This window comes from Thermothelomyces thermophilus, chromosome 4, assembly GCF_000226095.1.
Source record: "Thermothelomyces thermophilus ATCC 42464 chromosome 4, complete sequence".
NCBI classification, from domain to species: Eukaryota; Fungi; Ascomycota; class Sordariomycetes; order Sordariales; family Chaetomiaceae; genus Thermothelomyces; species Thermothelomyces thermophilus.
Window position 1 is genome coordinate 3,600,620 of NC_016475.1, and position 24,026 is coordinate 3,624,645.

The following is a 24,026-nucleotide window of genomic DNA, read 5'->3' on the forward strand; positions in this document are numbered from 1 at the left end:
CTCATCTCGAGGCCCACCGCCCCTGCTCGGTGCCCTCCACTAGTGTACTAGTCATTACAATCCTAGTAGCCTGGACTTCTCTAATCCAGCAGGAGGCGGCGTTGTGGCTCGCAGGAACTCTGTGTGCATCGTGTTCCCGCCTACCGAAAATAATCGTGTGCCAATGGGCTTTTGTTTCTTTTGTTGACGAGAGTGGGTCAGGTTTGATTGTCTTGATCCAAATGCGACCCAGTGAGGGCTTCATGGGGTGAGTCTGGCCAAACCAAACAAACGCGACGTCGCGTCGAAGCGGCCCCGTTGATTCGCCAATTGGATTGGGCATGCTGCCAAGGGCCGCTCGTACATTTACACCTTCGTACAGAATACACGGACATATTTCGTACTGTATGTACGTGTACGGACAATACTCTGCAGTTGCAAGTACATACGTACCATCCCTGCAGTGCTAACACAAGCTTTTATGCACGCCATCCGGTTTGCAAGACAGGCCTGGACTCTTGTCCCCAACACAAGAAACACCTGTATGACAGCAATTGTTTGCGTCCATTACGGAGTAATCCGTACAGTCCACTGCATGGCTACACAGTAGTGTACATACATTGGTTTTTTTTTGGTGACTGATACGAACAGTCTGCTGTGAGCCGACATCCTTGCACGATCGCCGGAGCGCACATCAGTGGACCTGGGGATCCGGGGCAACATCCGAGAAGGAGGATGGGGTGGGTTGTTGACATGCAACAACCACCCAAAAGAATACAAGGATATCAGCTGCCCAAGGAACTGAACTGACTCCAAGCAGAAAAGCACACTAAGAGCTTGATAACCATTTTGTGCTGAACAGATGTAAGAGTTATCTTGTTGACCAAACTTTCAACCCTGACCTCTTCGACAACGTTCCATGAGGGACATCACAAGTGGTTACTCGCTCGAGGACCTAACCATGCCCACCTTCATTATCTAGATTACATGCTACTTCTAAAAAATAACCACAGATCACTGAAGATGGGCTCTTCTCCCGGAAACCATATCGACATTGAAAAGGTACTTTGCCTGCGAGAAAAGCCTCCTTCGCATGGTCTCCGCCGGCGAGCGTGGGTGAACGTTGGCAATGGATAGTCACGTATATGAGGTGCTGCTACGAGGTGAGTGCCAAGAGGGATGCATGATACAGAGAAGGACTCGAACACCGTCGTCGGAGACCAGCAGTAATAGCTCGTATTATGGGAATCCAGTCCTGAGAAAGTATCATGCTCAAGGCTTACGCAGTACGAATACTGTGTCCCTGCAAAGAGGATCTAGTGTTTGAACGGCTTACACACTTCATTCCGCTCGTCGGCTTTCGAATCCGGAGACTCCGTTGAACTGAATTCCCACTCAAATGGGTTGACTGGGGCAAAACACAGACCTGAAAATAAGGCAACGGGATCTTCCCGGCTGGCATTGTGTCTCTTCATTAGAACATTGCAATACTCGGGTATTGTGAAATGACGTACCGAAACAAGGGCTACATACACGAAAAATGTGGGAAATATCAAAAAACTTCTGAAAGAAAATCGACATGTCTTCTTGCATGATGTGGTATCAAGTAACGCCCGGATATGCTCCATCTAGCTGTCATCCCGCCTTCTTTCCCTGTCAGCCCCTTGAAGCCCATGTGTCGTCAAAACCGTGCCCATACCCATGCGCTCCCAGGAATGCGATGCAATACGAATAAGATGCGCCTCCCATTCCTCCCGCGAAAGAAATAACTCCTCAGGGCCTCGTGCGGACAGAACGGATCATGTACGTGAATCGTCCACTCGGCCGCCCGTTATGCCAACCGGCTTCGCTTCCCCCCACTGCCAAACATATCCCTACCGTTTCCATACTCTAGACTGCCCAGGTCAAATATCTCGGCAAGGTTGACTTTGCGTTTCTGCCCCGCTCCTCTTCCAAGCGTGGTCCTGGCCCCTGTCCGTCCGTTCCTGTTCCTCCCGTTGCGAGATGCTGCTCGTGTATTGGAAGAGTTGATTGTCTGACCGTCCGAGAGATTGAGGTTGGCGAGTCTCAGAGCTTCGTCGTGGGGATAAGGATGTGATGCCTGGAAGTTGAATGTTTCTTGCGACGGGACGACAATGTCGACGTCCTCCACTGCGTGGCTGGGTTGTATGGGCGCTGTCGCAACAACAGGTGGTGCTGACTCGTCCCTCGCCGGCGTCTCGTCCTTGTCTCTTGGTCGTTGTACTGCTGCGGGGGTGGCGCGTTGGATGTGTGGTGACGATAAAACTGGCGCATCGGATCGTTCTGCCTCATCATCGCTCTCGAGTGGTGGGGATGTCGAATCTCGCCCCTCTATCCGGTCGATCACCCATCTCCGGACTCTTTGCCCTTCTCCATCACACAAGCCGATGTTCTCCCTGTCCAAGAAGGATAGCAGATCCTCGAGGCAGTCATGATAGCCATCGGCGCGCGACTTGGCTTGGGCCTGCGCCGAAGTCTTGTAGAGCTTCGTGACAGAGAGAGCAGCGGCCTTGAAGGCATCAAGCAACTCGTTCGCCTCGACGCTCATTGTACGTGGACAAACTTGGCTCGATAAGGCGTGGCAGCGGCTGGGAGTGTTCGATCGGTGCTTGCAATGTCCCCTCGGGTCAAGTTGGATTCCCCTCCTCGTTAAGTGTTGGACAGAGTCTAGAGTGTGACTGGTAAATTGAGGGGTTTTCACGGGCAGAGCCAAGGAGATGAATGTGGGCCGGAGCGGAGACCGAAACACCTGTAGTTGTGGAACAGTCTGGTTTCCGTGACTACAAGTGGTAGAGGATATTATTCAGTTTACGGGCGCCGAACAAGAGGCGTCAGGCGTTGTCTGGTTTTTTCTGGTGTCGAGACGAGGTTCGCGATGGAAGACGACGAAAACAGCTGCTGGCCGGCGCTGTGTTGTCACCTGCCAGTGTGTTGGCTGGAGCCTGAGTCAAGCACCACAACCGGAGGTTGGCCGAAGGTTCCAGCTGAACATCGTTCGCGATTGGAAGGGTCTGTGGGGCGCTATTGCACGTGTCTCTGTGGCCTTGGACCATCTCTCATATTGGAACCCAAGTCTCGGCACGCTGAACGGGGGCAGCTTACCTAATTCGCCCTTCTACATAGTAATCTCGAAGAGCAAACCGGCTCAGGACAAGTGCAAACATGTTGAAATACTTCAGTCGATTTATATCGAATCGTGGATTTCTAAAACAATGAGAAAAAAAAAGGGGGGGCAAGCATCACGAAAAGGACGGATACCAAAAGAATGCACGGAGTCACAGAACCCAGAAGGCTGGATTGAGCTCTTCGTGTCCTGGATGTATGGACAAAGGATCGCCCAAATGCGACGAGTTTCCGACTGTCGGCGCGAAGATGTGACTTGAATAGAGAGACGTCTCGATTCGTTATAGAGCCTTCTGACGTTGTATCTGGAACATCTGATGGGGAACGAACCGTGAGGCATTCTCTGCTAGACGCCGACTCACGGTACTCCAATGTTCCAGAGATTGCCGCTCCTACGAGGGCAATGGACATGCTTCTGGGTTCCCACTAGAGCCAAGATCAAAATCCCAGCCGTGAAATGGCATTGCACCTAGCCTACGTGATCAATTTTGGAATGTGTCTGATCAAGTCGGACTTCCGAACTGAACATACTTCTGGTGGCAAGCCAGAGCTCCCTGATCCCTGATCCAGGCGTCTCATTTTTTGTAGCGGGAAAGCTTAAGAGTCGACCGCCCGTTCAATCCCCTCCGCGGTGTGGCGGCTGTGATTGGCTGAGGACGCGGTTTGAACCATTTGAAGTTCCTCAACCTCAGAATTTCGCAACCTTTCAGCATCCACCCAACTCCAACGCCTCTTCCTCCGGGTTGTCCGTGTTCCCGTCGCGAATTGCAGCCACGAAGCCTGCGTTCATCCCCCTCAAACTTCCGGATAGTGAGGAGGTTTCTGCCTGTCGCGTAGTTACACTTGTACGCACGAGCGCGTCCGAGTCGCGTACTTTAGCTCGACGCTCGACCGAGGGCCCAAGCCGCCACCATGGCTCCCCGTGCGAAGCAGAGCGGCAACGACACCGATGTGTCAATGCCCGACGCACCGGAACAGAGCAAACCAGTACAAACGGCCGACGACATGGTAAGACCTTTCCCTCTGCACCTATTCCCTGTCCTGTGCCTCCACGCTCGGTCCGAGTGGTATTGAGGCGAGCTGACCATCGCTTCTGCAGGAGGTCGATGAAACCCCCGACTACACCGACTCCGACACGAATCCAAACACTACTGCCAGCAGCGTAGCTGGTGACCCCGTAGTCGACGGCCGCAAGAAGCGATCAGAAGTCAACCAGTTACGTAGGAGTATCTTCGGCAAAAAGCACGACCGGCTGGGCGAGTCGAAGGTGAGAAGCGCTTGCAGAAATCTCCTCATTCAACCGCACCTAACACTTCAGTAGGAAGATGATACACTCCGTCGGTTCCGGTACCTCCTGGGTCTCACTGACCTCTTTCGCCACTTCATCGAGACAAACCCGAATCCCAAGATCCGCGAAATCATGAAGGAGATTGATCGACAGAATGAGGAAGAAGCCAGGCAGAGGAAGCGCGGCGGTCGCCAGGGTGGCGCTACTAGCGAGAGACGTCGCCGAACCGAGGCTGAGGAAGATGCCGAGCTGCTCAAGGATGAAAAGGATGGAGGTTCTGCCGAGACCGTCTTCCGGGAGTCTCCTCCCTTCATCCAAGGCACCATGAGGGACTACCAGATCGCCGGTCTGAACTGGCTGATCTCTCTTCACGAGAACGGCATCTCAGGCATCCTTGCCGACGAAATGGGCTTGGGCAAGACCCTGCAGACCATCGCCTTCCTCGGTTATTTGCGCCACATCATGGGCATCACGGGTCCTCACCTCGTCACTGTTCCTAAGTCTACCCTGGACAACTGGAAGCGAGAATTCGAAAAGTGGACGCCGGAAGTCAACGTTCTCGTTCTACAGGGCGCTAAAGAGGAGCGCCACCAGCTCATCAATGATCGGCTGGTAGACGAGAACTTTGATGTCTGCATCACCAGCTACGAGATGATTCTCCGCGAGAAGGCTCACCTCAAGAAGTTCGCCTGGGAGTATATCATTATCGACGAAGCGCACCGTATCAAGAACGAGGAGTCATCACTGGCTCAAGTCATCCGCATGTTTAACTCTAGAAATCGCCTCCTCATCACCGGCACCCCTCTCCAGAACAACCTGCACGAACTCTGGGCCCTCCTCAATTTTCTGCTCCCTGATGTGTTTGGCGACTCGGAGGCCTTCGACCAATGGTTCTCGGGCCAGGATCGGGATCAGGACACGGTTGTTCAGCAGCTGCATCGCGTGCTGCGTCCTTTCCTGCTTCGCCGCGTCAAGAGCGACGTTGAGAAGAGCCTCCTTCCTAAAAAGGAGATCAACGTCTACATTGGCATGTCGGAGATGCAGGTCAAGTGGTACCAAAAGATCCTCGAGAAAGACATCGACGCGGTCAACGGAGCAGGCGGAAAGCGTGAGTCTAAAACGAGATTGCTCAACATTGTCATGCAGCTTCGGAAATGCTGCAATCACCCATACCTTTTTGAGGGTGCCGAGCCTGGCCCGCCTTACACCACTGACGAGCATCTCATCTACAATGCTGGGAAGATGGTTGTCCTCGACAAGCTGTTGAAGAGGATTCAGAAGCAGGGCAGCCGCGTCCTCATCTTCTCCCAGATGAGTCGTCTGTTGGATATTCTGGAGGACTATTGCGTGTTTCGAGGATACAAGTACTGCCGCATTGACGGCAGCACGGCGCACGAAGATCGTATTGCCGCAATCGATGAATACAACAAGCCGGGATCCGACAAGTTCATATTTTTGCTGACAACCAGAGCTGGTGGCCTGGGCATCAATCTCACCACGGCCGACATCGTGATACTATACGACAGCGACTGGAACCCGCAGGCCGATCTGCAGGCAATGGACCGGGCTCACCGTATCGGTCAGACTAAGCAAGTTGTTGTCTACCGCTTTGTCACGGACAATGCTATCGAGGAGAAAGTTTTGGAGCGCGCCGCACAAAAGTTGCGCCTCGATCAGCTGGTCATCCAGCAAGGCCGCGCTCAAGTTGCTGCCAAGGCTGCGGCCAACAAAGACGAGCTGCTTTCCATGATCCAACACGGAGCCGAGAAGGTGTTCCAGACAAAGGGTGCGTTTGGAACAATGGCGGAGAAAGGAAGCCAGCTGGATGACGACGATATCGACGCGATCCTGCAGGCCGGCGAGACCCGAACCAAGGAGCTAAACGCTCGATACGAGAAGCTCGGTATCGACGACCTCCAGAAGTTCACATCGGAGTCGGCCTACGAATGGAATGGCGAGGACTTTGCCGCGCGTAAGAAGGATATCGGAATCAATTGGATTAATCCGGCAAAGCGTGAGCGCAAAGAACAGATTTACTCGATTGACAAGTACTACAAGCAGACATTCAACGCTGGAGGAAGGGCTGCCGAGGCGAAGCCGAAAGCGCCCCGTGCCCCAAAGCAGGTGCCCGTTCACGACTACCAATTCTATCCCCCGAGGCTCCGCGAACTCCAGGACAGGGAGACGGCATACTACCGCAAGGAGATCGGGTACAAGGTTCCTCTCCCAGAAGGCGACGATGAAAACCTGTCGGAGCGCGAGGCCGAGAGAGCTCTTGAACAACAGGAGATTGACAACGCCACGCCGCTCACTGAGGAGGAGCAAGAGGAGAAACAAGCGCTCGCCCAACAAGGGTTTGGTGATTGGAACAGGCGCGATTTTCAACAGTTTATCAACGGCTCCGGGAAATATGGACGCTACGACTACGAGGGGATCGCGCAGGAGGTTGACAGCAAAACACCTCAAGAAGTCAAGGCATATGCCAAGGTCTTCTGGCAGCGTTACACCGAGATCGCCGATTATCACAAGTATATCAAGATCATTGAGGATGGCGAGGAGCGGATGCGCAAGATCGAGCATCAGCGCAAAATGCTGCGCAAGAAGATGAACCAGTACCGCGTGCCGCTACAGCAGCTCAAAATCAACTACTCGGTCTCAACCACCAACAAAAAGGTGTACACGGAAGAGGAGGACCGATTCCTGCTCGTGCTTTTGGACAAGTACGGCGTGGACTCGGAGGGCATCTATGAGCGGATCAGGGACGAGATCCGGGAGAGCCCACTCTTTCGGTTCGACTGGTTTTTCCTGAGCCGGACGCCAACCGAGCTCGCGCGTCGTTGCAATACGCTCCTTACTACGGTTGTGAAGGAGTTCGAGGATGTCAACACGACCAAGTCGAACGGCGCGAACGGGAAGTTCAAGCGGGAGCCAGACGATGATGAGAATGACGAGGATAGCATCCTGGGCTTGGCGCCTGCCAAGAAGAAGACGAAGGCAAACGGTGTCAAGGTAAGCGGTCACTCACGTTCTGGTAACGCGGCCCGGCTTCCAGCGCTGACTTGTGCTGTAGAATAAGGCTCTTGACAATGTGAAGTCGGCAAAGGGCAGCAAAGCTAACTCGACGTCTCCCTCGCGGGCGTCGAGTGTTGGGTCTACAAATTCTACTCCCGCTGGCGCAAAGGCCAAGTCTAAGGGCAAGAAAAAGTAACTCGAAGAGAAACTGGAGGTTGGGCTCGATCAACTTACTACTAGGGCATAGAAGGGTTGGTGAAAGGAGGCAGTTGTTTGATGACGTTGCATGTTGGGTTAGTGACACATTTCTTCCATTTTCCCCTACCAACGTCAGTTGTACATTTCTCCACTGGTGGCATATTGGGTGTCACGTCCGGCGGATCGGTGGGTAGATCGGGAAGGGGTCGGCGTTTCGGTTTTTTTTTTCTTGTAATGGAGAGCAACAAGCAGTCTGGCATTGTCGGTAAGCTTTGCTAGTACGGTTGAACAACCAAACCCTTATAGTCGATTGAGAAAACAACTTTAGGCGGTGTTGCTTTGCCTTTTTATCCCCACCGTTTCGCTTCATGCTGGAGACGGAAATTTACTAGTGTGGACACTCGAAACAAGGAGAACTACGAGGGCCAGAAGAGGAGGCGAAGAATAGCTGAAAGACGGGCCAGTGTAGGGTATCTGCATCCCCCCGGGGAACGCGCGGGACCGAGCTACACGAGCAAACTATACTCTTTGGGCGAAGAACCGAAGAAATTTTTTTTTCCCTTCCCAAGTGAGAGGGCGTTCTTCTTCTTCCTCCCACCCCTCCACTTCGACCCTACCGGCCCAAGTTTGTGTCCCTGAACGCCATTGTAAATGCCGAACCATCACCCTCAAACCGTTCTAGAGCTCTTCTCAAGCATTCCCTGCCGCTAGCTTATTCTGCCTCTCCCTCTCAACCTCGTACATGAAGTCGAAGTACCCCTTGTCGAAATGGTGCACTCGTACGTAGCCGTCCTCTCCGCCGCTAGCGTATCCCTTGCCGGTCGGGTCGGCGGCGACGGTGTTGAGCGGGCCGAAGTGGCCGCGCACACGCCCAATCTCGTCCTCAAAAATCTTGTGGTAGAAGCGGGCCTCGAACTTGCCCTGCCTGGCGGCCGTGGTCGTAACTTCCATGGCGGCTTGGCCACCACCTAGTATGACAAAGTCCTTCTTCGGAGTGATGGTGGCGCTGTTAAGTGGCGTGTCGGCGGTGTAGGTCTTGAGGACTTCAAGATCCTTGGCGGCGATAAGCTAGAAAAAGGTGTTAGCATAACCTGGAGAGTGTCATTGATGTGATGTCTGCCAGGGTATACCTTGGCGGTCTTGTCTTTTGATGCGGTAATGAAGTACGTCCTGTCATGGGACCACTGGAGGTCTGTGATCGGCTGGTTGAGCTCGTGGATTGGGAAGTTGTAAATCAGATCGCCCGTCTTGCCGTCGTATTGGGAGATGGAGCCGTCCTCATGGCCGGCGATGATGTACTTGCTCAGGTAACTCCAGCCGGCAACCGTGGCCTTGCTCTCGTCGCATACGATAGTCAAAGCCTTCTCGTCTGTCTGCTCCGCCTCCACGTCGACCTTGATGTCCAACACAACGATAGTGCCCAGGTGTCCCATGCGCTTCTCTGTTACGCCCAGCAGTTTGGTACCGTCCTCATTGAACTCGACGCGCTTGACAGCCGTAGGGAAGTCCCATGTCTTGAGGCACTTGCCCGTCTTGACATCCCAGAGCCGGATCGTGTTGTCGGCAGAACCCGAGGCGAGAATGGTCGAGGTGGGGTCGACATCGATGGTCCAGATGGCACCTTGGTGTCCGCGATACGTCCCGAGTCGCTCGCCATTGTGGGAGTACCAGACGCAGATTATTTGATCTTTCGAGACTGAGAAGATGAGGTCGCCGTCGGCATTGTATCTGCAGAGAGGCGAGCAGGTCAGATTCGAGGCCCAGCAGTATCTGCAAATATCAAGGGCAACCAACCTGATCTGGGTCAGGGCACGTTCGTGGCCCGCCAACAAGATGGGCCTCATTCTGACGGTACTACGGTTCCGTTGCGACCGCCAATTTTACTGTCCTTATGATGTGATTGTATCCTTCTCAGCGGGGAATAGCAGATATCAGCTTCGGGACGTTCTTTGCGAGCTATTGCGGGGCGTGCTCTCAAGGCGTAGGTATTCTTTCACCGGATGGATTTGGCTGCCCAGTAATTTTTCCGCAGATTGTGCGCCGATAGGCCGCCCGCAGCAATCGCGGGGCGAAGTTCTGCCCCACTTAATCAGGCAGACCGGGCTGCAAAGTGGACCTGAGTCATGTTAGTGCTGAGAGTGCTCACGCAGTAGAGCGCCGCTGACCGCCTTCTGTTTCTAGACAGAGCTGGCATTGATGATTGGTCACACCTCGTTAAACGCGTTTTGCTGAGGCAGTTTGGACTGACTGGCGCCACTTCTCTCGAAGGAAGGTCGGCTCAATCTACGAGACCACGGAAATGCGAAACCTTAGCCCAACATTTTCCAGTAGCTCTTCCTTTCAAACAGCTTGACCGACTTCCACTGTACGCTCTCGGCAGCGTGAACGGACACCTTTCCGTTCCCGGCGCGGCATACCATCGCCGGTTGCCTCCGGATAAACTTGCCAGGCCTATTTCTGATCCCAGAACACGGACTGGCAGCCTCCTCCTCCGGAGAACCCTTCATGAACCTGAGCCTAGGCGGCGCCGCAGATGCAACTAACTTCAGGTCCTGAGGAAGCTCGGCAAGTATGGCTCGGCTTGCTACTCTATTGTTGTTGTGTCTCCGTCCTGTGTCCCGCCAACTCCGTCGACTATATCCTCGTCCCATTACTCCCTTGCCCCTAGGTGACCGGCAAGCGCTCGAAAAGCTGTGACCAAGGCGGGCTCCTCCCATCCACGAGATTCTTCGTATACGCAGGGATCCCGGTACAAGCTCCCCTCGGTGCTGTTCTTCGCCTTCGGGATCCAATTGGTTATCTCAATAGGGCGAGAAGGCGAGTCATCAGACAGTCGTGATCCTTTAGAGCATTCCTGGAGGAACGCGGTCTCTTAGGAGTCATGACTCTTACAGATGTCGCTCAAAGGGCTCCGACCCCAAGACTTGCACCGGCAATCAGGACTTTACTACACCACTCACCAACACACCAATTCCACTCTACGAGGTGCTTTTCAACCCTGCGACCGAGAAACAGCGAATTGTGCGCATCTCGCAATGCTCCAACCGCGGGTGCAGCAGCATGTGACTCGGGGGCAGTCAACAGCAGGAGTGCCGACGTTCGGCGGCCACTGTCGGCTGCCGTAGGCTCCGCTTCCCCGCGCTGTCCCACCTCATCTCGCGGGGCTCCAGCAGTCTCCAGCACAACCCTCGGGCAGAAAACCGAGAGCTGGAGGAGTCACACCAGCGAAATACTGCGTCCTGCCTGCCTTCTGTCCGTAACAGCTCCCAGGGCCTTCTCCAGTTCGGCAGCAGCCATGGTCGCCGCAAAGATTGACGGGACGGCGATTGCCCGGAAGGTGCGCGAGCGGTTGCAAGCGCAAATTGCCGAAAAGAAGTCCATCAACCCGAGGTTCCAGCCGTGCCTCAAAATCATCCAAGGTGCGTGCGTTGCATCCCGCCGCAAGCTCATCAATATCCGCGACTATCAAATAATCTAACCACGAGAGCCGCAGTCGGTGACCGCTCCGATTCATGTAAGCCCAGACCATGATGGGACCCCTCCTCCCCCCACCTTAACACGATGTGTACGGGCATGGGAAAGCGCTGACGCGGGGCTGTACCGCAGCCACATATGTGCGCATGAAACTCAAGGCCGCCGAGGAGGTATGTCTGCTGGCCACGCGGGATCCGTGTCCCCGGTTTGCGTGCATGGCGGCAATCTAACCCGCGTCCTGCATGTAGTGCGGCATCGCTTGCGAGCTGATCAAGTTTGATGAAACGGCCACCGAGGCGGAACTGATTGCTCGTATTGTCGCCCTCAACAACGACCCTGCTGTGCACGGCATCCTTGTGCAACTTCCCCTGCCGAAGCACATCTCCGAGTACAATGTAACGTCGACCGTGGCCAGTGAGAAGGATGTCGACGGCTTTGGCACCTACAACATCGGCGAGCTGGCCAAGCGTGGGGGGCGCCCTTTCTTCGTGCCATGCACGCCCAAGGGCATCATGGTGCTTCTTGAAGAGGCCGGCGTTGAACTGGCCGGGAAGAACGCCGTGGTGCTGGGGAGGAGCGACATCGTCGGCAGCCCGGTCAGCTACCTCCTGAAGAATGCCGATGCCACAGTGACCGTCTGCCACTCCAAGACCAAGGATCTGGACTCGTACCTGAAGAATGCCGATGTGCTTGTTGTTGCTATCGGACAGCCGGGCTTCGTCAAGGGCGAACAGCTCAAGCCTGGAGTTGTCGTCATTGATGTAGGAACGAACTACATTCCCGACGCAACCAAGAAGTCCGGCCAGCGTCTCGTGGGAGATGTCGATTTCGAGTCGGCCTCCCAGGTTGCCTCCCAGATCACTCCTGTTCCTGGAGGCGTTGGTCCCATGACGGTCGCCATGCTCCTCCAAAACGTTGTCGAGGCTACGACCCAGTCGTTCGAGGTGGAAAAGCAGAGGCACATTGTGCCCCTACCGCTTAAGCTTCTCAACCCCGTTCCTTCCGACATCGTCATCTCTCGAGCGCAGGCGCCCAAACCCATCACTCAAATCGCAAAGGAAATCGGCATTGCCGCCTCGGAGCTCGAACCGTATGGCCAGTACAAGGCCAAGGTCGACCTTAGTCTGCTGAAACGTCTTGACCACCGTCGGAATGGTCGCTATGTCGTCGTCACAGGGATCACCCCTACTCCTCTGGGCGAAGGCAAGTCGACGACGACAATGGGTCTCGCCCAGGCCCTAGGCGCGCATGTTGGTCGCGTCACGTTCGCCAACGTACGGCAGCCCAGCCAGGGCCCAACATTCGGCATCAAAGGCGGTGCTGCTGGCGGTGGCTACAGCCAGGTCATTCCGATGGATGAGTTCAACCTGCATCTGACAGGCGACATCCACGCCATCACCGCCGCGAACAACCTGCTTGCCGCTGCGATAGACACGCGCATGTTTCACGAGGCCACCCAAAAGGATGCAGCCCTCTACAGGCGACTGGTTCCCGTCAAGAACGGCAAGCGGGAGTTCACGCCCGTCATGTTGCGCCGCTTGAAGAAACTGGGAATTAACAAAACAGACCCCGACTCGCTGACCGAGGAGGAGATCGCCCGCTTCGCTCGTCTTGACATCGACCCGGAGACCATCACTTGGCGCCGCGTTCTCGATGTCAATGACCGGCACCTGCGCGGGATCGTCATCGGCAACGCACCCACCGAGAGGGGTCACAGCCGCCAGACCGGTTTTGACATCTCCGTGGCCAGCGAGTGCATGGCGATTCTTGCGTTGAGCACGAGCCTGGCTGACATGCGGGAGCGCCTCGGCAGGGTGGTCGTTGCCAGCTCGAGAAGCGGTGAACCTGTCACCTGCGACGATATCGGCGCTGGTGGTGCCCTCACAGCCCTGATGAAGGACGCTATCAAGCCGAACTTGATGCAGAGCTTGGAGGGCACCCCCGTTTTTGTGCACGCGGGACCCTTTGCCAACATCAGCATCGGCAACAGCTCCATTCTGGCTGATAAGATGGCCCTGAAGCTTACAGGTACCGAGCCCGATGAGGACCACTCGGCCAAGGCTGGCTTCGTCGTAACGGAGGCTGGCTTCGACTTTACCATGGGCGGTGAGCGCTTTTTCAACATCAAGTGCCGCACCTCGGGCCTCGTCCCGGATGTGGTCGTCGTGGTTGCTACCATCCGCGCGCTCAAGGTTCATGGAGGAGGCCCGCCTATCTCACCTGGCGCTCCTCTCGATGCGGTTTACAAGGAGGAGAACGTCGAGGTGCTGCGCAAGGGCTGCGTCAACCTGGCCAAGCATGTCGCCAATGCCAAGTCATACGGCGTGCCCGTTTTGGTGGCTATCAATAAGTTCTCAACGGATACACAAGCCGAGATCGACGTTGTCCGCGAAGAAGCTATCAAGGCAGGTGCCGAAGATGCAGTCCTGGCCAACCACTGGGCCGAGGGCGGCAAGGGCGCTGTTGACCTTGCAAAGGCCGTGGTGGCCGCCGCTGAGAAGCCCAAGGATTTCAAGCTGCTGTACAGCCTCGAAGGCACCATACAGCAGCGTATCGAGAAGATCGCCCGCGACATGTATGGTGCCGCCGCTGTCGAGTTTAGCGAGCTCGCGCAGAAGAAGGTGGACACATACACGCGCCAGGGCTTCGGAAATCTGCCCATCTGCGTCGCCAAGACTCAGTACTCGCTCAGCCACGATCCGGACCTCAAAGGTGCTCCGACAGGGTTCACGATACCCATCCGGGACGTCCGCATGGCTGCTGGCGCCGGCTACCTCTATGCCCTAGCTGCGGACATTCAGACTATTCCTGGCCTGCCCACCGCTCCCGGGTACCTTAACGTCGACGTTAATACCGAGACGGGCGAGATCGATGGCCTCTTCTGAGAATGCGTGTCTGGAGACACTTCTTTTGGTTCTTAAGTTCGGCTTCCGGCGTTTTGTAAACAGGGGGCTAGACGCAGGGGAGTATTTGATCAACTCGAAAGTGCGACGTGCGTGTCTTAACACATGGCGCTTGGGATACCACACGATAGTCAGTTAGACGAACGGAGGAGATAAATTCTAGACGCATTTCCATGCCTTTGCCGTGAGAGAAGTGGCCTTCGCCGCAAACGTTCACATGCTCACCGACTCAATACCGGTCAAGTTGGAACAGCAAGATTACCGATTAAATGTGTATTACGAGTGACCCATGCTTATTTTTCCTGGCCATGCTTGCTCTTCCTCTTTCCCAGTGTCTCATTACATCTTGATCTATTATCATTAGAGTGGCTGGTCCCAGTCCCGGTGTATTCCATGCCTTCCTCCCCAAAGTGTAAGAAAAAAAACGAAGAAAAGAAAACTAAAAAAAAAACTAAAAAAGAAAACTAAAAATTAAAAAAAGAAAACTAAAAAAAAGAAAAAAAATTGAAAAAGCAAAGAAACATGAAAAAAGTGGTGGGCTCGTTGCCGCCTTTGAAAGCGAATTATGAAAGCACTAATCTCAGCCAACCAATGTCTCCCTTTGCCCACGTCCAAGGTGTCGTGGCTTTGACTCGGAATTGAAGAGGCCAAATTCAGAATGAAGGATAGAAAGACCAGAAAGACAGGAGAGAGGAAAGAAAACCACCATATATGTCCTGCGGCTTCCTTCATTTGTGAGCCATTATATCCACTGCTTGGTTAAAATATTTGTGAAGAAGTGAATTGAAAGGTCGTGAAAAGGCGGAAGAAGAAGGAAGAATGCAATTGAGGCTCAGGAGGGAATGGAACATGAAGTGTTGAGCAACTAGGGCGTGATCGACGGCGGCGTCCATGTGCGCAGTGTGCGCGGAGTACGAGGGTACGAGGTGTGCGAGGTGGTTTCGTGCTGCTCGGGTCTCGTTGTTTTGAGAAGGGGGAGGGCAGGGGCGCCCAAGGGAGAAGGAAAGAATAGGAGGGATGGAGAAGGAAGGTGGTGGTGGTGGTTTTTTTTTTTTTTTTGGGGGGGGGGGGGGGGGAGAAGCCAAGGATGGCAGCCACCGCCCTTATCCTCCCCCTCCTTCAGAACCACTTCCAGCCGAGTCCGTCTTCCAACTTCCTCAGCACCCCGACCGCGTCGACATAGTGCCTGCTCCTCCCGCCCACGCAGTCGTTCTCGAGCCGCTTCCTCACCAAGCCGACCACCCCGGCGGCCCCGCGCCGCCCGCGCGCCCGCACCACGTCCTCGCGCCTGACGCCCTCGGCAGCAACGGTCCGCAGCCAGCCCAGAGCCTCCTCGTCATCCGACGGCACGCCACCGTTCCCCGGCCGTGTCGGGGCAGAAACAGCAACAGCAGGAGGAGGAGGAGGAGCAGTAGTAGAGGGACCAGCCTCCTCGCCCGGCAGCAGGGCAGGAGGAGGAAGAACATTCCGGCTACCACCGCCACTGCTGCTGCTGCTGCTGCCGCTGCTGCTGCCGTCGCTGTCGCTGCTGTCGCCGTCGACGCCCTGCGCGGCGGAAGAATCGGCAGCGCCTCCTCCTCCGGCGGCGGCGGCGGCGGCGCGAACCGGGTGCACAAAGGCCCAGCAGATGAGCGCGCACACGTACAGCGCCCAGTAATCGGACATGTCCCTGGCCCAGGGGGCGGCAGAGGTATTTGTGATGCTGCTGCTGCTGCTGCTGCCTCTGCTGCTGCTGCCGCCGCCGCCGCCGCCCGGGAGCAGGTGCGGCGGCGGCTGATGCTCGCGGTCGAGGAAGCCCACGAGGGCGCGCGCGGCGTAGACGGTCGCGCGGACCACGTCGAGGCCGGCGAGGGGGCCGAGGTTGCTCGCCGTGCTGGTTTGGTTGTTGTTGTTGTTGTTGTTGTTGTTGTTGTTGTTGTTGTTGTTGTTGTTGTCGTTGTTGTTGTTGTTGTTGTTGTTGGCGGCGGCGGTGGTGGTGGTGCACGAGGTGACCCAGATCTTGAGGCGCCTCTGGTGCTCGTGAAAGGAGGTCGTGGGGAGGACCTTCTGGGAGAAGAGCCAGGAGTCGCCGCCGACGGCGAGGAGGTCGCGGAGCGGGGTGTGGTGCAGCGCGAGGTAGGTGTTGGCGACGGGGCAGTCGGGAAAGAGGGCATTGATGCGCTCTTCGGCATCAAAGGAGGATTGACCGGGCTGGGGTTGGAGTTGGGCCTGGTAGTACTGCTGGTGATGGTGGCGGTGGTGTTGGCGGAGGAATGGGGCCGGTTGCTGCTGGTCAGCGCTGAACTGGCTGCTGCCAAGCTGGTGGTGCGTGGGTGGCGGCGGGTCCAGCTCCGGACCGGGGGAGTTGTTGGCGGAGAGGGAAGAAGTCGGGAGGGGAGGGGTCCGGCGAGGCAGTCGCCGAGCGAGAGCGCTGAGGATGATGATGCGGTCGACGGAAGGACGGCGCGCCACGTCCTCGAGGGTAAGCTGCTCGAGAGGCGGCACGTGCTCGGGCTGGAGCGCGTCCTGGTCGGCGGCCAGGGCATCGACCCATTCTTCGGCCGAGGCGGCCTCCCACAGCTTGGCGCCGCGGCCAAGCAGGGGGATCGGCTGCATGGCGGCGTCGGCATCGCCGTCTTGTGCGCGCCGTTGCTGCTGGTAGACGGCGGCGTGGCCGTCCGCGAAGAAACATGCGGCGAGAAGGCGGCGGCGCGATTCGGCGTCGATCCAGTTCCGCCATCTTTCCTGGATGGAGAGGTGCTGCTGCTGTTCCGCGGCAAGCATGGCATGGTCCGGGAGGCCGTGGTTCTGGTACATGGCCTGTTGGTTCGAAACACGCTGTGAGTATGTCTGCCCGGAGGAAGCCTGAGGAGAGGGAGAAGAAGGCGTGAGAAGGAAAGGTGCCGTGGCCGAGATCGGGTTGTGGTGGCGATCAGGGGCAAAGAGAGAGGACCAAGACGGCCGCGCGCGAGGACGGGAGCGAGGAGCAGGAGAAAGAGAAGAAGCCGGGAGATTAGGATTAAGATTAAGACTAGCGCCCCCGGAACGGGGCATGGGAACCATCGGCCGGCGGTGGTGGTGGGAAAGGGCAAGGGAAGCATTTCCGAATGGGGGAGGGGTCACCGCCAGGGACGGCGTGGCCCAGGAAGAAGAAAAAGTATCACTACCCCAGGGGCGGGTGGTCTGGAGCGGACTCAGGTGGCGCAGGGCGATGGGAGACATGGTGCTGGAGGTTGGTGCCGCGGCGCCGCGAAGAGAAAAAGAAGAGGAAGAAGGCGAGGGAGAAGAAGAAGGAGAAGGAGAAGGAAAAGAAGAGATAGATGATGATGACGCGGGAGAGGAGGTAGGAGACCAAGCCGTGGTGTCGACGAGCCAGACCCCATTGCGTTCGGCGGCGGCAAGGACGGAAAACGGGGTCGCGCTGAAGGACTCTGGACGACTCACCCTGGAATACAGAGACTCGAACGGCTTGGAAGGTCGCGTGACGGGCTTGCGGCCACGGAAGCGCGCAAAATACTCGCACAGGAGGATGGCCTGCATCGTTTGGAGGCTCCACTGGGGTATCTGCCGCCGGGGAAGAGGCTGCCCGTCAGCATGCACACACGTAAAGTCGGCGGCGGCGGCTGTCATGAGATGGTGGAAGGAGAAAGAGAATTTGGGGGGGGGGGGGGGGGGGTTGGGGAGGAAGGGGGAGAAGGGGTGGTGAGGGTTGAGAATGACTGGTGTGGTTATGCGATACATTATCATAGTGTGTGGTGCTTACCCGCTTCAACTCCTGCCACGCAAACTCGTGCAGCTGGTTTCCCCGGCTGCGATCCTCCTTGCTGTCGAGACGCTGGGTGGCCACGGCTGCCATGGCGCACCTCAGCACATCCTCCGGGGCCGCTTCGAACGAGGGGCGGTGGACGAGAGGCAGAGCCGGGTCGACATGTGCCCAGTATATCTCGAGGTAGCGGGGGATGGCAGCACGGACTGGTCCCGGCAACGGGATGGCCATCGAAGAGGATGCCGGCAGGACACACCCGCCCGCCAAGGCCGCCAGGTCGAGCTCCGCAACGATGTCGCTGCCGTGGCTCGCATTATCGGCCCCGGGGCTCGCGGCCATGTACCCGACGGCCAGGCCATCCGCTAGCACGTCCAGGCCACCAACGACGACATCACCACCCAGGGATAGATCCTGGGGCGGCTCCATCATGAAGCCCTTTCGACGATCAAGGCCTGCCGTAGTAGCGTTGAGGCGGTTGGAGAGGCGGGGAGCGGACACGAGCAGAGTTTCGGCCCCGTGCGAGCCGTCTAGAGGTGACGTCTGGCCGCGGAGAGCGGAGAGCGACCTGGCTTGTTGTTGTTGTTGCTGTTGTTGTTGTTGTTGTTGCTGCTGCTGCTGCTGCTGGTGGGCTCCGGGAGTGCAGCCGTCTGAGGAGGCGGCTAAGGAAGAGTACCCAACAACGGGCGATGGCATGCCGAGCGTCCCGCCATAGGTATGCTCCCGTGGCTGCTGGGCCGGGTGGGACGAGTTGATGAACAGAGATCCGGCGAGGGACGAGCTCGGCTCGACCCCCGAGCTAGAGGTCGGGAAGACGCGGGGCGTGGGGCCGGGATAGGGCGACGACCGGTGTCCGGGAGCCGAAGGGCCCAGGTTTCGGGAAACGTCTGATGCAGGGGTCGAGTAAGCGCTGTCCGAGGCGGAAGAAGACGGCAACGGGGAAGCGTCACGAAGCTCCGGTACGTCCGTCTGCAAGAGGGTCGACGGGAACCCCTCCTGGGTGACCACGTAGACCGGTGATGGTGCCACTCCGGTCCTGGGCTGATGATAGCCCCCTAGGCGGCCGCCCGGATAAGAAGAGCCTTCCAGAGGAGACGGCGACGGCTGCGCGGGGTCGACTATGGAGATGGTTGGCGAGTATGTGTAAGAGGTCTTCTGGTGGCGGAAGTCGTGTGACGACGCGTGGGAGGCTGCTGCTGCTGCTCCGTAAGCACCGCTGTCTCCATGCGAGGGCCTGTTGTCGTGCTGTGAGGATGCTGGCTGGTCATTATCCGCGGCAGCATTCGCGGTGGGCGCCATTTCGGGCGCTACCTCGGAGGCCATCTCAGGGGCCGGGGGAGAGGTGCCCGGCTGAGCAGCGGCCGGCCGTGGCGAACGCCGGGCTTGGAGGGGGGGCGCCGTTGGGGGCGGGTGCGGGCTCTGGCATGGAGAGCCGCCGCCCTTGGACAAGCCGTCGCCATCGTGCTCGCTGCTGTATGCCGTTGTTAGTAAAACAGAGTATCAAGACTCACCCCACTCGGAAAGAAACTAGGTACACGTACTGCTTCTGCTGATGGCGCGCCAGCAAGTCGGCTCGGTGGAAGGATTTTTCACAACGGGGGCATTGAAACTGCGGATCTCCGTGACCTAGCTGGTGTCGTCTGGGGGAGAGAGAGGCATGGGCGTCAGTCGTGATGGTCCAGGGAGAGGAAGAGGATGCCACGCTGCGTCGGTGGGTAGGGGAGCTTTTTTAAACCTCAAAAACAGCCTCACCTTAGATGCTCGGCACGAGTAAAAGTCTGTTTAAGTAAATGTCAGAAGAACCGGACCCCAACATGTATACAGGAGGGATTGAGGGACGACGGGCGAGAGCAACTCGGATCTCACTCACTTTTGGGGGCCGGCAGATGTCACAGACATGAACGGGCAAGCCCTTCTTTGCCTTGCTAACCCGGCCCGTCTTGGGGGTGATCTTGGGCGTGTACTGGCCTATTGCAGGATGAAGAGCCATGGGTCTCCGTGGGCCTCCACCCGCCGAGGACGTCGATGACGAAGAGTAGGGGGACGAAGAAGAAGAGGAGGAGGAGGATGTCGGACCATACCGCTGGCGGTCCATCGGGTTGTCGCTTCTCGTGCTCTGTCGGCTTGCCGAGCTGCGGCCCGAGGACGCTGGTGCTGGCGATGACGACGAGGCGGAAAGGGAGACGGGGGCTACCGGCTGTGGCTGCGACCTGGGTGCGGTGGTGGACTTGGGGGCCCGTGACGAGGTGGCACGCCGTCTTGTCGGACTAGCGCAGACGGCCCCCTTGATATCGTCCTGCTGGTTGGTGGCCGGGCCAGAACCACTACTGACATGCCTCGCGCCCGCTCCTGGTTGGTCCTCTGTCTCATGAAGCTCGCCAACACTCGCTAGGTTGTCTACGCCCCTGGCCCTCTTATTGTGGGGGGCCCGAGTGCCGACGCTGTGGTCGTCGGTGACGTCCATTATAAAGCTGAGACTGGCCATGATGGGCGACGGGCGGTCCCACGGAATGGAAGGTCAGACGCCAAGTTTGGAGACCTGCACAGCCCTGCTAGACTTGGTGCAACGAATGGAGAGGTAGTAGTCTGGTTGGGAGTAGAGTCGGGTGTGTTTTGGGGGGGGGGGGGGGACAGAGCCAGTCCAGGTCAGGGACGGCAATACACGCACTACACGCGCGGCTGCAGCAGCAAGCGAGGGCTAGTGTAGACAGGCAGGCAGGAGGGGGAGGGTGAGCCACAGCACGAAGAGGGTGTGTGGGTGAGTGACAAGTGATGACAACCCTCTCTCAGCCTGGGATACAGGAAAACAAAGCTTCAACTCGCCGCAGAGAAAGCTCGGCAAACGAGAATACTATAGTATGCAACAGACTGACAATCTCAGTGCCAGTCCCTACACTATGGGAGCGCGCGCGCGCTCCCGGCGTCCGCCAGGGCTGCGACGCGCGAATCGTTCGAAGGAACAGGACCCAACGCGGCACGCTTGCGGTGCTGCTATATTCAGACGCCCCACAGCGCTCGAAACGCTCTTGAAAGTTGACTAGCACTCTTTCTGGATGGGATGGGATGAGAAGGTTCAACGTACCGTACGTTACGGTCTTGGCACCCTTTGCAGAAGAGAGGCTTAGCCCTGTTGTAGGTCCGTAGTGTGGTAGGGTAGTGTACATAGTACGCAGTATGTGCACCCCCGTCGCATCCGCCCACGAGGGCCCCCTCCTCTCCGCCGCCCCCCGTCGGCAGGGGTGAGCTAAATGTGGGATGAGCATTCGCGAAGTAACTGGAGAATACTTCTTCTCCCGGGGCCGGGGGAGGAGGGATTTCGAGGTGTGTGGCAGGCGTTCAAGACGGTGACGACAGGGGACCTGGTGCGGTAGAGTTAACGTGTGTGCCCATCAGTGAGTGTGTTTGTATGCATGGACAGACTCGTATATATGTACGTGTATGTACATACATAGTATGTATGTACATATTTGGTACGGATTGCAGTACATACATAATACAACCACATACCTCCGTCCCGCCTTCAGTGCGTCTTGTCGATGCCGAGAGCTACTTTCAGGCACCACCTCGTTGCTTGCCAAGTAAAGGCTGAGCCTTCAAAACAGACCTGCAAATCAGCGGGACTGCAGCGGCCGCTTGCCGCTTGCCGTTTGCCGAGGGATCGAGCCCTGACTGGGTGAGAGGTTTCCGCTGGCCAGGGGCTCGCCATACTTGGTTGCTTTTCCCCTGCTATTAGTAAGTCTACTTCTACCTGACCATGCCAGAAGCTCGGCGATAAATCGTTAGTTTGTTCTCTCGGTTGTATCGGCAAAAAGCGTTCCATATCTCCCCCCCACCCTCCTCTCAATGAGCGTTGTCCATTAGCCAGGCGGGAAAGCGGAATCGACATTCATGCAAGCAGGGTCGTACGACGCTAGTGTGTGTGCGCACGTTGACCCTAGCGGTACACAATACTGTGTAATGTAAACCTCTGCCGGTACTCCATAGACTATGCAGTACGTAGTAAGTTATATGTAGTCCGTACGTACCGAACACTGATGTAGTGCGACTAACAACACACTCCGTACCCACTGCGTACATACATACACCTCGACACTTGGCGGTGGACTAGTGTAGGCAAAGGCAACACTGAAAATCGTTGCTTCCAGAGGAACCGTTGGTCATCGAGTGGGTTGCAATGAAGCAGGGATGGTCGCCTCGTACACTACCCTCGTAGTGTAGTGTGTGTACAGGTAGCCGCCAACTGGTTCTTCTAGCTCTTGTGAGATGCCTCGACCCAGGAGCTCGCTTCTAAGCGCGAGAACCGCCACGAACCACCCTGCACTCGGCTAACGCGTGGTGTGGCACACTTTGAGGAGCTTAGAATAGTGTGTGTATGCATGTATGTATGTACATACACTCCTGATGTACGGCCATGTCGGAGCTCGGTGATGCCGTCTATCGCCTGATCGTGACTGAGAAGGCGGGGAGAGCGGAAAGGATTGATGTGCAGAAGAGGGGCTTGGTTGTCCTGCTGCTCTCATTGGGCAGCTCCATGCTGCGCCGCATGCCAGTAAGATCCTATTTTCGGATCTGGACACGTCCCACTTGAAGACGAAGAGCCAGGCGGTGTTCGTTGCCAAACTAGAAGCTTGACTTAGTTCTCTGCATTACGAGAGAGCACACGAACCGTAGTCAACGGCTCGGTGAGTTTGTGAACTATCCCATAGAGCTGAAGTTAGGTGAGACTGTTTGATGGTGTGTGCTGAGAGCGGTATGTTGAACCCCCCCCCCCAACCAAAAACACATATCTGATCGATTGAAACCGGGGTTGAGATCTTGCGCAACTCCCCCTATATGGGACGGTGGAGCAATGCTCTGCGCGCGGTGGCCCAGTATGTTTAAGCCCGAATCCCTAGTGTATGTATGTAGTGTACGGAGTACTATATGTACATACAGAGGAGTATCCACCAGGGTCCAGCTTCAGAACGGGGAAACGTCGGACGGCTGCACTAGGGTGAATCCGTGGTATCGGGCCGCACAGAGTAGGTGGAGACCCGCGGCAATTCCAACAACAAGCGAGTTTTTGAGCGCCAAAACTCGACACTCGAACTCGAAGTGTGCACTCTGTGCGTATGTACTGCGTGTGTATGTACCTTACGGGCCAAGGCACGAAGTGCCCTAGCCGAACAATGCCAATCCGATCACAAGGCTGATCGCTGATGTGTTTGTTCTTCAATCGGCCCGGTAGATGTGCATCAATGTAGTGTACCAATTTAGGGCTCTGACGACGGGTGCATTAGGTACTTACTGCCAAGTCAGTTAGGGCTGAGGCGCATGCCCCTTGTCGCGCGCTTGTCTCAGATTTCTGTAACCGCGCTTAATCTTTCGAGCTCGGGTGGCAGGGTCTCTGGAGGCTTAGTCTGTACTAGTAGTACTGCAGCGATATGAAACGATGGCGAATGTACTCGTCGCGAATAGTGCACCCAGTCATTGTTTGCTCGCGTACTAGTAGGATCGCTCGCTCGCTGTGCAAATTAGTGGAAGCGACAGTCGAGCCTGCCGGACCAACATCCTTTCCGTTACGTCCACGGCGCGCGCTTGACTGCGAACAGATGCCAGTTTACAGAAGAACATAGGGGGATAGCGGGTTGAAGCTCAGCAACCAAGACCTCGTGGGCACCTCAGGTACTCAGGTAGGTACCTACGTTGCGTATGTGCTAGAAGGGGGGAGCCTCAGCAGGGCATCAATTCCAGTCTCAAGTAATCCGTACTGTTGTGCCTAAGGTCTCTCCGCAGCCCCGGAGCGGGGAGGAGCGGGCTGCCAAACCCGGCAGGTGTCCAATCTACCAGGGTCACGGTTCCCACATTCCTTAGCTGCAGCCCCTGCCGCCAGCGAAGGCGGACGGAACCTCTTTGAACCTTCAGTGGTGTGTGATTGCGTCGGTTAACGATGGAACCGAGAACTTCTCGACAGACGACAGCGCCAACTACACGTGTACAACTCCCCAGCCCCAATTTGCACTAGAGCAAATTTAACTCACTAGATCGTTCGTGTCAACTCAGTGGCTATTCCAGGCTGCTCTCTGTGACGTGGGTCGAACCGCTGGGCGGTCGCTGACCTCTAAATTTTCTTAGGATACCACAGGGGTAGTACTTGGTATCAAGCAGAAAAATCCGTCAGGAGTTAGGTGGTTGCTCGCTGCATACAACATTATGGATAATGTGTAGGCAATGCTTTGTCAGAATTTGTGGATAATCACACACGCGACTTCGCAAGGGCTATTTATAGACGAGTAACTCGTTACTC

At 56.6% G+C, this 24,026-nt stretch overlaps 6 protein-coding genes across 6 annotated transcripts; 2 read left to right on the forward strand and 4 right to left on the reverse strand.

Annotated features, from left to right (window-relative positions):
* Positions 1 to 1,708: 1,708 nt before the first annotated feature.
* MYCTH_2307363 (uncharacterized protein) lies at positions 1,709 to 2,781 on the reverse strand. The gene has a single exon (XM_003664436.1). The coding sequence runs from the start codon at positions 2,546 to 2,548 to the stop codon at positions 1,811 to 1,813; it is 738 nt and encodes a 245-aa protein (XP_003664484.1). The 5' UTR covers positions 2,549 to 2,781; the 3' UTR covers positions 1,709 to 1,810.
* Positions 2,782 to 3,793: 1,012 nt separating this feature from the next.
* Positions 3,794 to 7,639, forward strand: MYCTH_2307364 (chromatin-remodeling complex ATPase-like protein). Its single transcript, XM_003664437.1, has 4 exons — positions 3,794 to 4,131; positions 4,223 to 4,390; positions 4,445 to 7,420; positions 7,482 to 7,639. Exons 1-4 carry the CDS (start codon positions 4,036 to 4,038, stop codon positions 7,617 to 7,619), a joined length of 3,378 nt encoding a protein of 1,125 aa, XP_003664485.1. The 5' UTR covers positions 3,794 to 4,035; the 3' UTR covers positions 7,620 to 7,639.
* Positions 7,640 to 8,056: 417 nt separating this feature from the next.
* MYCTH_2307366 (uncharacterized protein) lies at positions 8,057 to 9,680 on the reverse strand. Its single transcript, XM_003664438.1, has 3 exons — positions 9,416 to 9,680; positions 8,752 to 9,349; positions 8,057 to 8,689 (listed from the first exon to the last, which is right to left on the reverse strand). The coding sequence occupies exons 1-3, from the start codon at positions 9,463 to 9,465 to the stop codon at positions 8,312 to 8,314; spliced, it is 1,026 nt and encodes a 341-aa protein (XP_003664486.1). The 5' UTR covers positions 9,466 to 9,680; the 3' UTR covers positions 8,057 to 8,311.
* Positions 9,681 to 10,333: 653 nt separating this feature from the next.
* Positions 10,334 to 14,122, forward strand: MYCTH_2307368 (uncharacterized protein). The gene is made up of 4 exons (XM_003664439.1): positions 10,334 to 11,040; positions 11,115 to 11,135; positions 11,228 to 11,265; positions 11,344 to 14,122. The coding sequence occupies exons 1-4, from the start codon at positions 10,917 to 10,919 to the stop codon at positions 13,978 to 13,980; spliced, it is 2,820 nt and encodes a 939-aa protein (XP_003664487.1). The 5' UTR covers positions 10,334 to 10,916; the 3' UTR covers positions 13,981 to 14,122.
* A 995-nt stretch (positions 14,123 to 15,117) lies between these two features.
* MYCTH_2134854 (uncharacterized protein) lies at positions 15,118 to 20,225 on the reverse strand (the record flags this gene model as incomplete). The annotated part of the gene is made up of 5 exons (XM_003664440.1): positions 15,118 to 17,559; positions 17,741 to 19,211; positions 19,282 to 19,380; positions 19,493 to 19,518; positions 19,611 to 20,225. 5 exons carry the CDS (start codon positions 20,223 to 20,225, stop codon positions 15,118 to 15,120), a joined length of 4,653 nt encoding a protein of 1,550 aa, XP_003664488.1.
* Positions 20,226 to 21,253: 1,028 nt separating this feature from the next.
* Positions 21,254 to 21,522, reverse strand: MYCTH_2307371 (uncharacterized protein). Its single transcript, XM_003664441.1, has one exon. It carries the CDS (start codon positions 21,444 to 21,446, stop codon positions 21,261 to 21,263), a length of 186 nt encoding a protein of 61 aa, XP_003664489.1. The 5' UTR covers positions 21,447 to 21,522; the 3' UTR covers positions 21,254 to 21,260.
* Positions 21,523 to 24,026: the final 2,504 nt, after the last annotated feature.

Excerpts from the sequence above, each read along its gene's own strand:
- MYCTH_2307363 (XM_003664436.1), bottom strand. The coding sequence starts at position 2,548 with ATGAGCGTCGAGGCGAACGAGTTGCTTGATGCCTTCAAGGCCGCTGCT.
- MYCTH_2307364 (XM_003664437.1), top strand. The coding sequence starts at position 4,036 with ATGGCTCCCCGTGCGAAGCAGAGCGGCAACGACACCGATGTGTCAATG. Across the intron at positions 4,132-4,222 it reads TACAAACGGCCGACGACATG|GAGGTCGATGAAACCCCCGA; the intron begins GTAAGACCTTTC and ends TCGCTTCTGCAG. Across the intron at positions 4,391-4,444 it reads ACCGGCTGGGCGAGTCGAAG|GAAGATGATACACTCCGTCG; the intron begins GTGAGAAGCGCT and ends ACACTTCAGTAG.
- MYCTH_2307366 (XM_003664438.1), bottom strand. The coding sequence starts at position 9,465 with ATGAGGCCCATCTTGTTGGCGGGCCACGAACGTGCCCTGACCCAGATC. Across the intron at positions 9,350-9,415 it reads CGTGCCCTGACCCAGATCAG|ATACAATGCCGACGGCGACC; the intron begins GTTGGTTGCCCT and ends GCCTCTCTGCAG. Across the intron at positions 8,690-8,751 it reads CAAAAGACAAGACCGCCAAG|CTTATCGCCGCCAAGGATCT; the intron begins GTATACCCTGGC and ends ACCTTTTTCTAG.
- MYCTH_2307368 (XM_003664439.1), top strand. The coding sequence starts at position 10,917 with ATGGTCGCCGCAAAGATTGACGGGACGGCGATTGCCCGGAAGGTGCGC. Across the intron at positions 11,136-11,227 it reads CGGTGACCGCTCCGATTCAT|CCACATATGTGCGCATGAAA; the intron begins GTAAGCCCAGAC and ends GCTGTACCGCAG. Across the intron at positions 11,266-11,343 it reads AACTCAAGGCCGCCGAGGAG|TGCGGCATCGCTTGCGAGCT; the intron begins GTATGTCTGCTG and ends TCCTGCATGTAG.
- MYCTH_2307371 (XM_003664441.1), bottom strand. The coding sequence starts at position 21,446 with ATGGCGAGCCCCTGGCCAGCGGAAACCTCTCACCCAGTCAGGGCTCGA.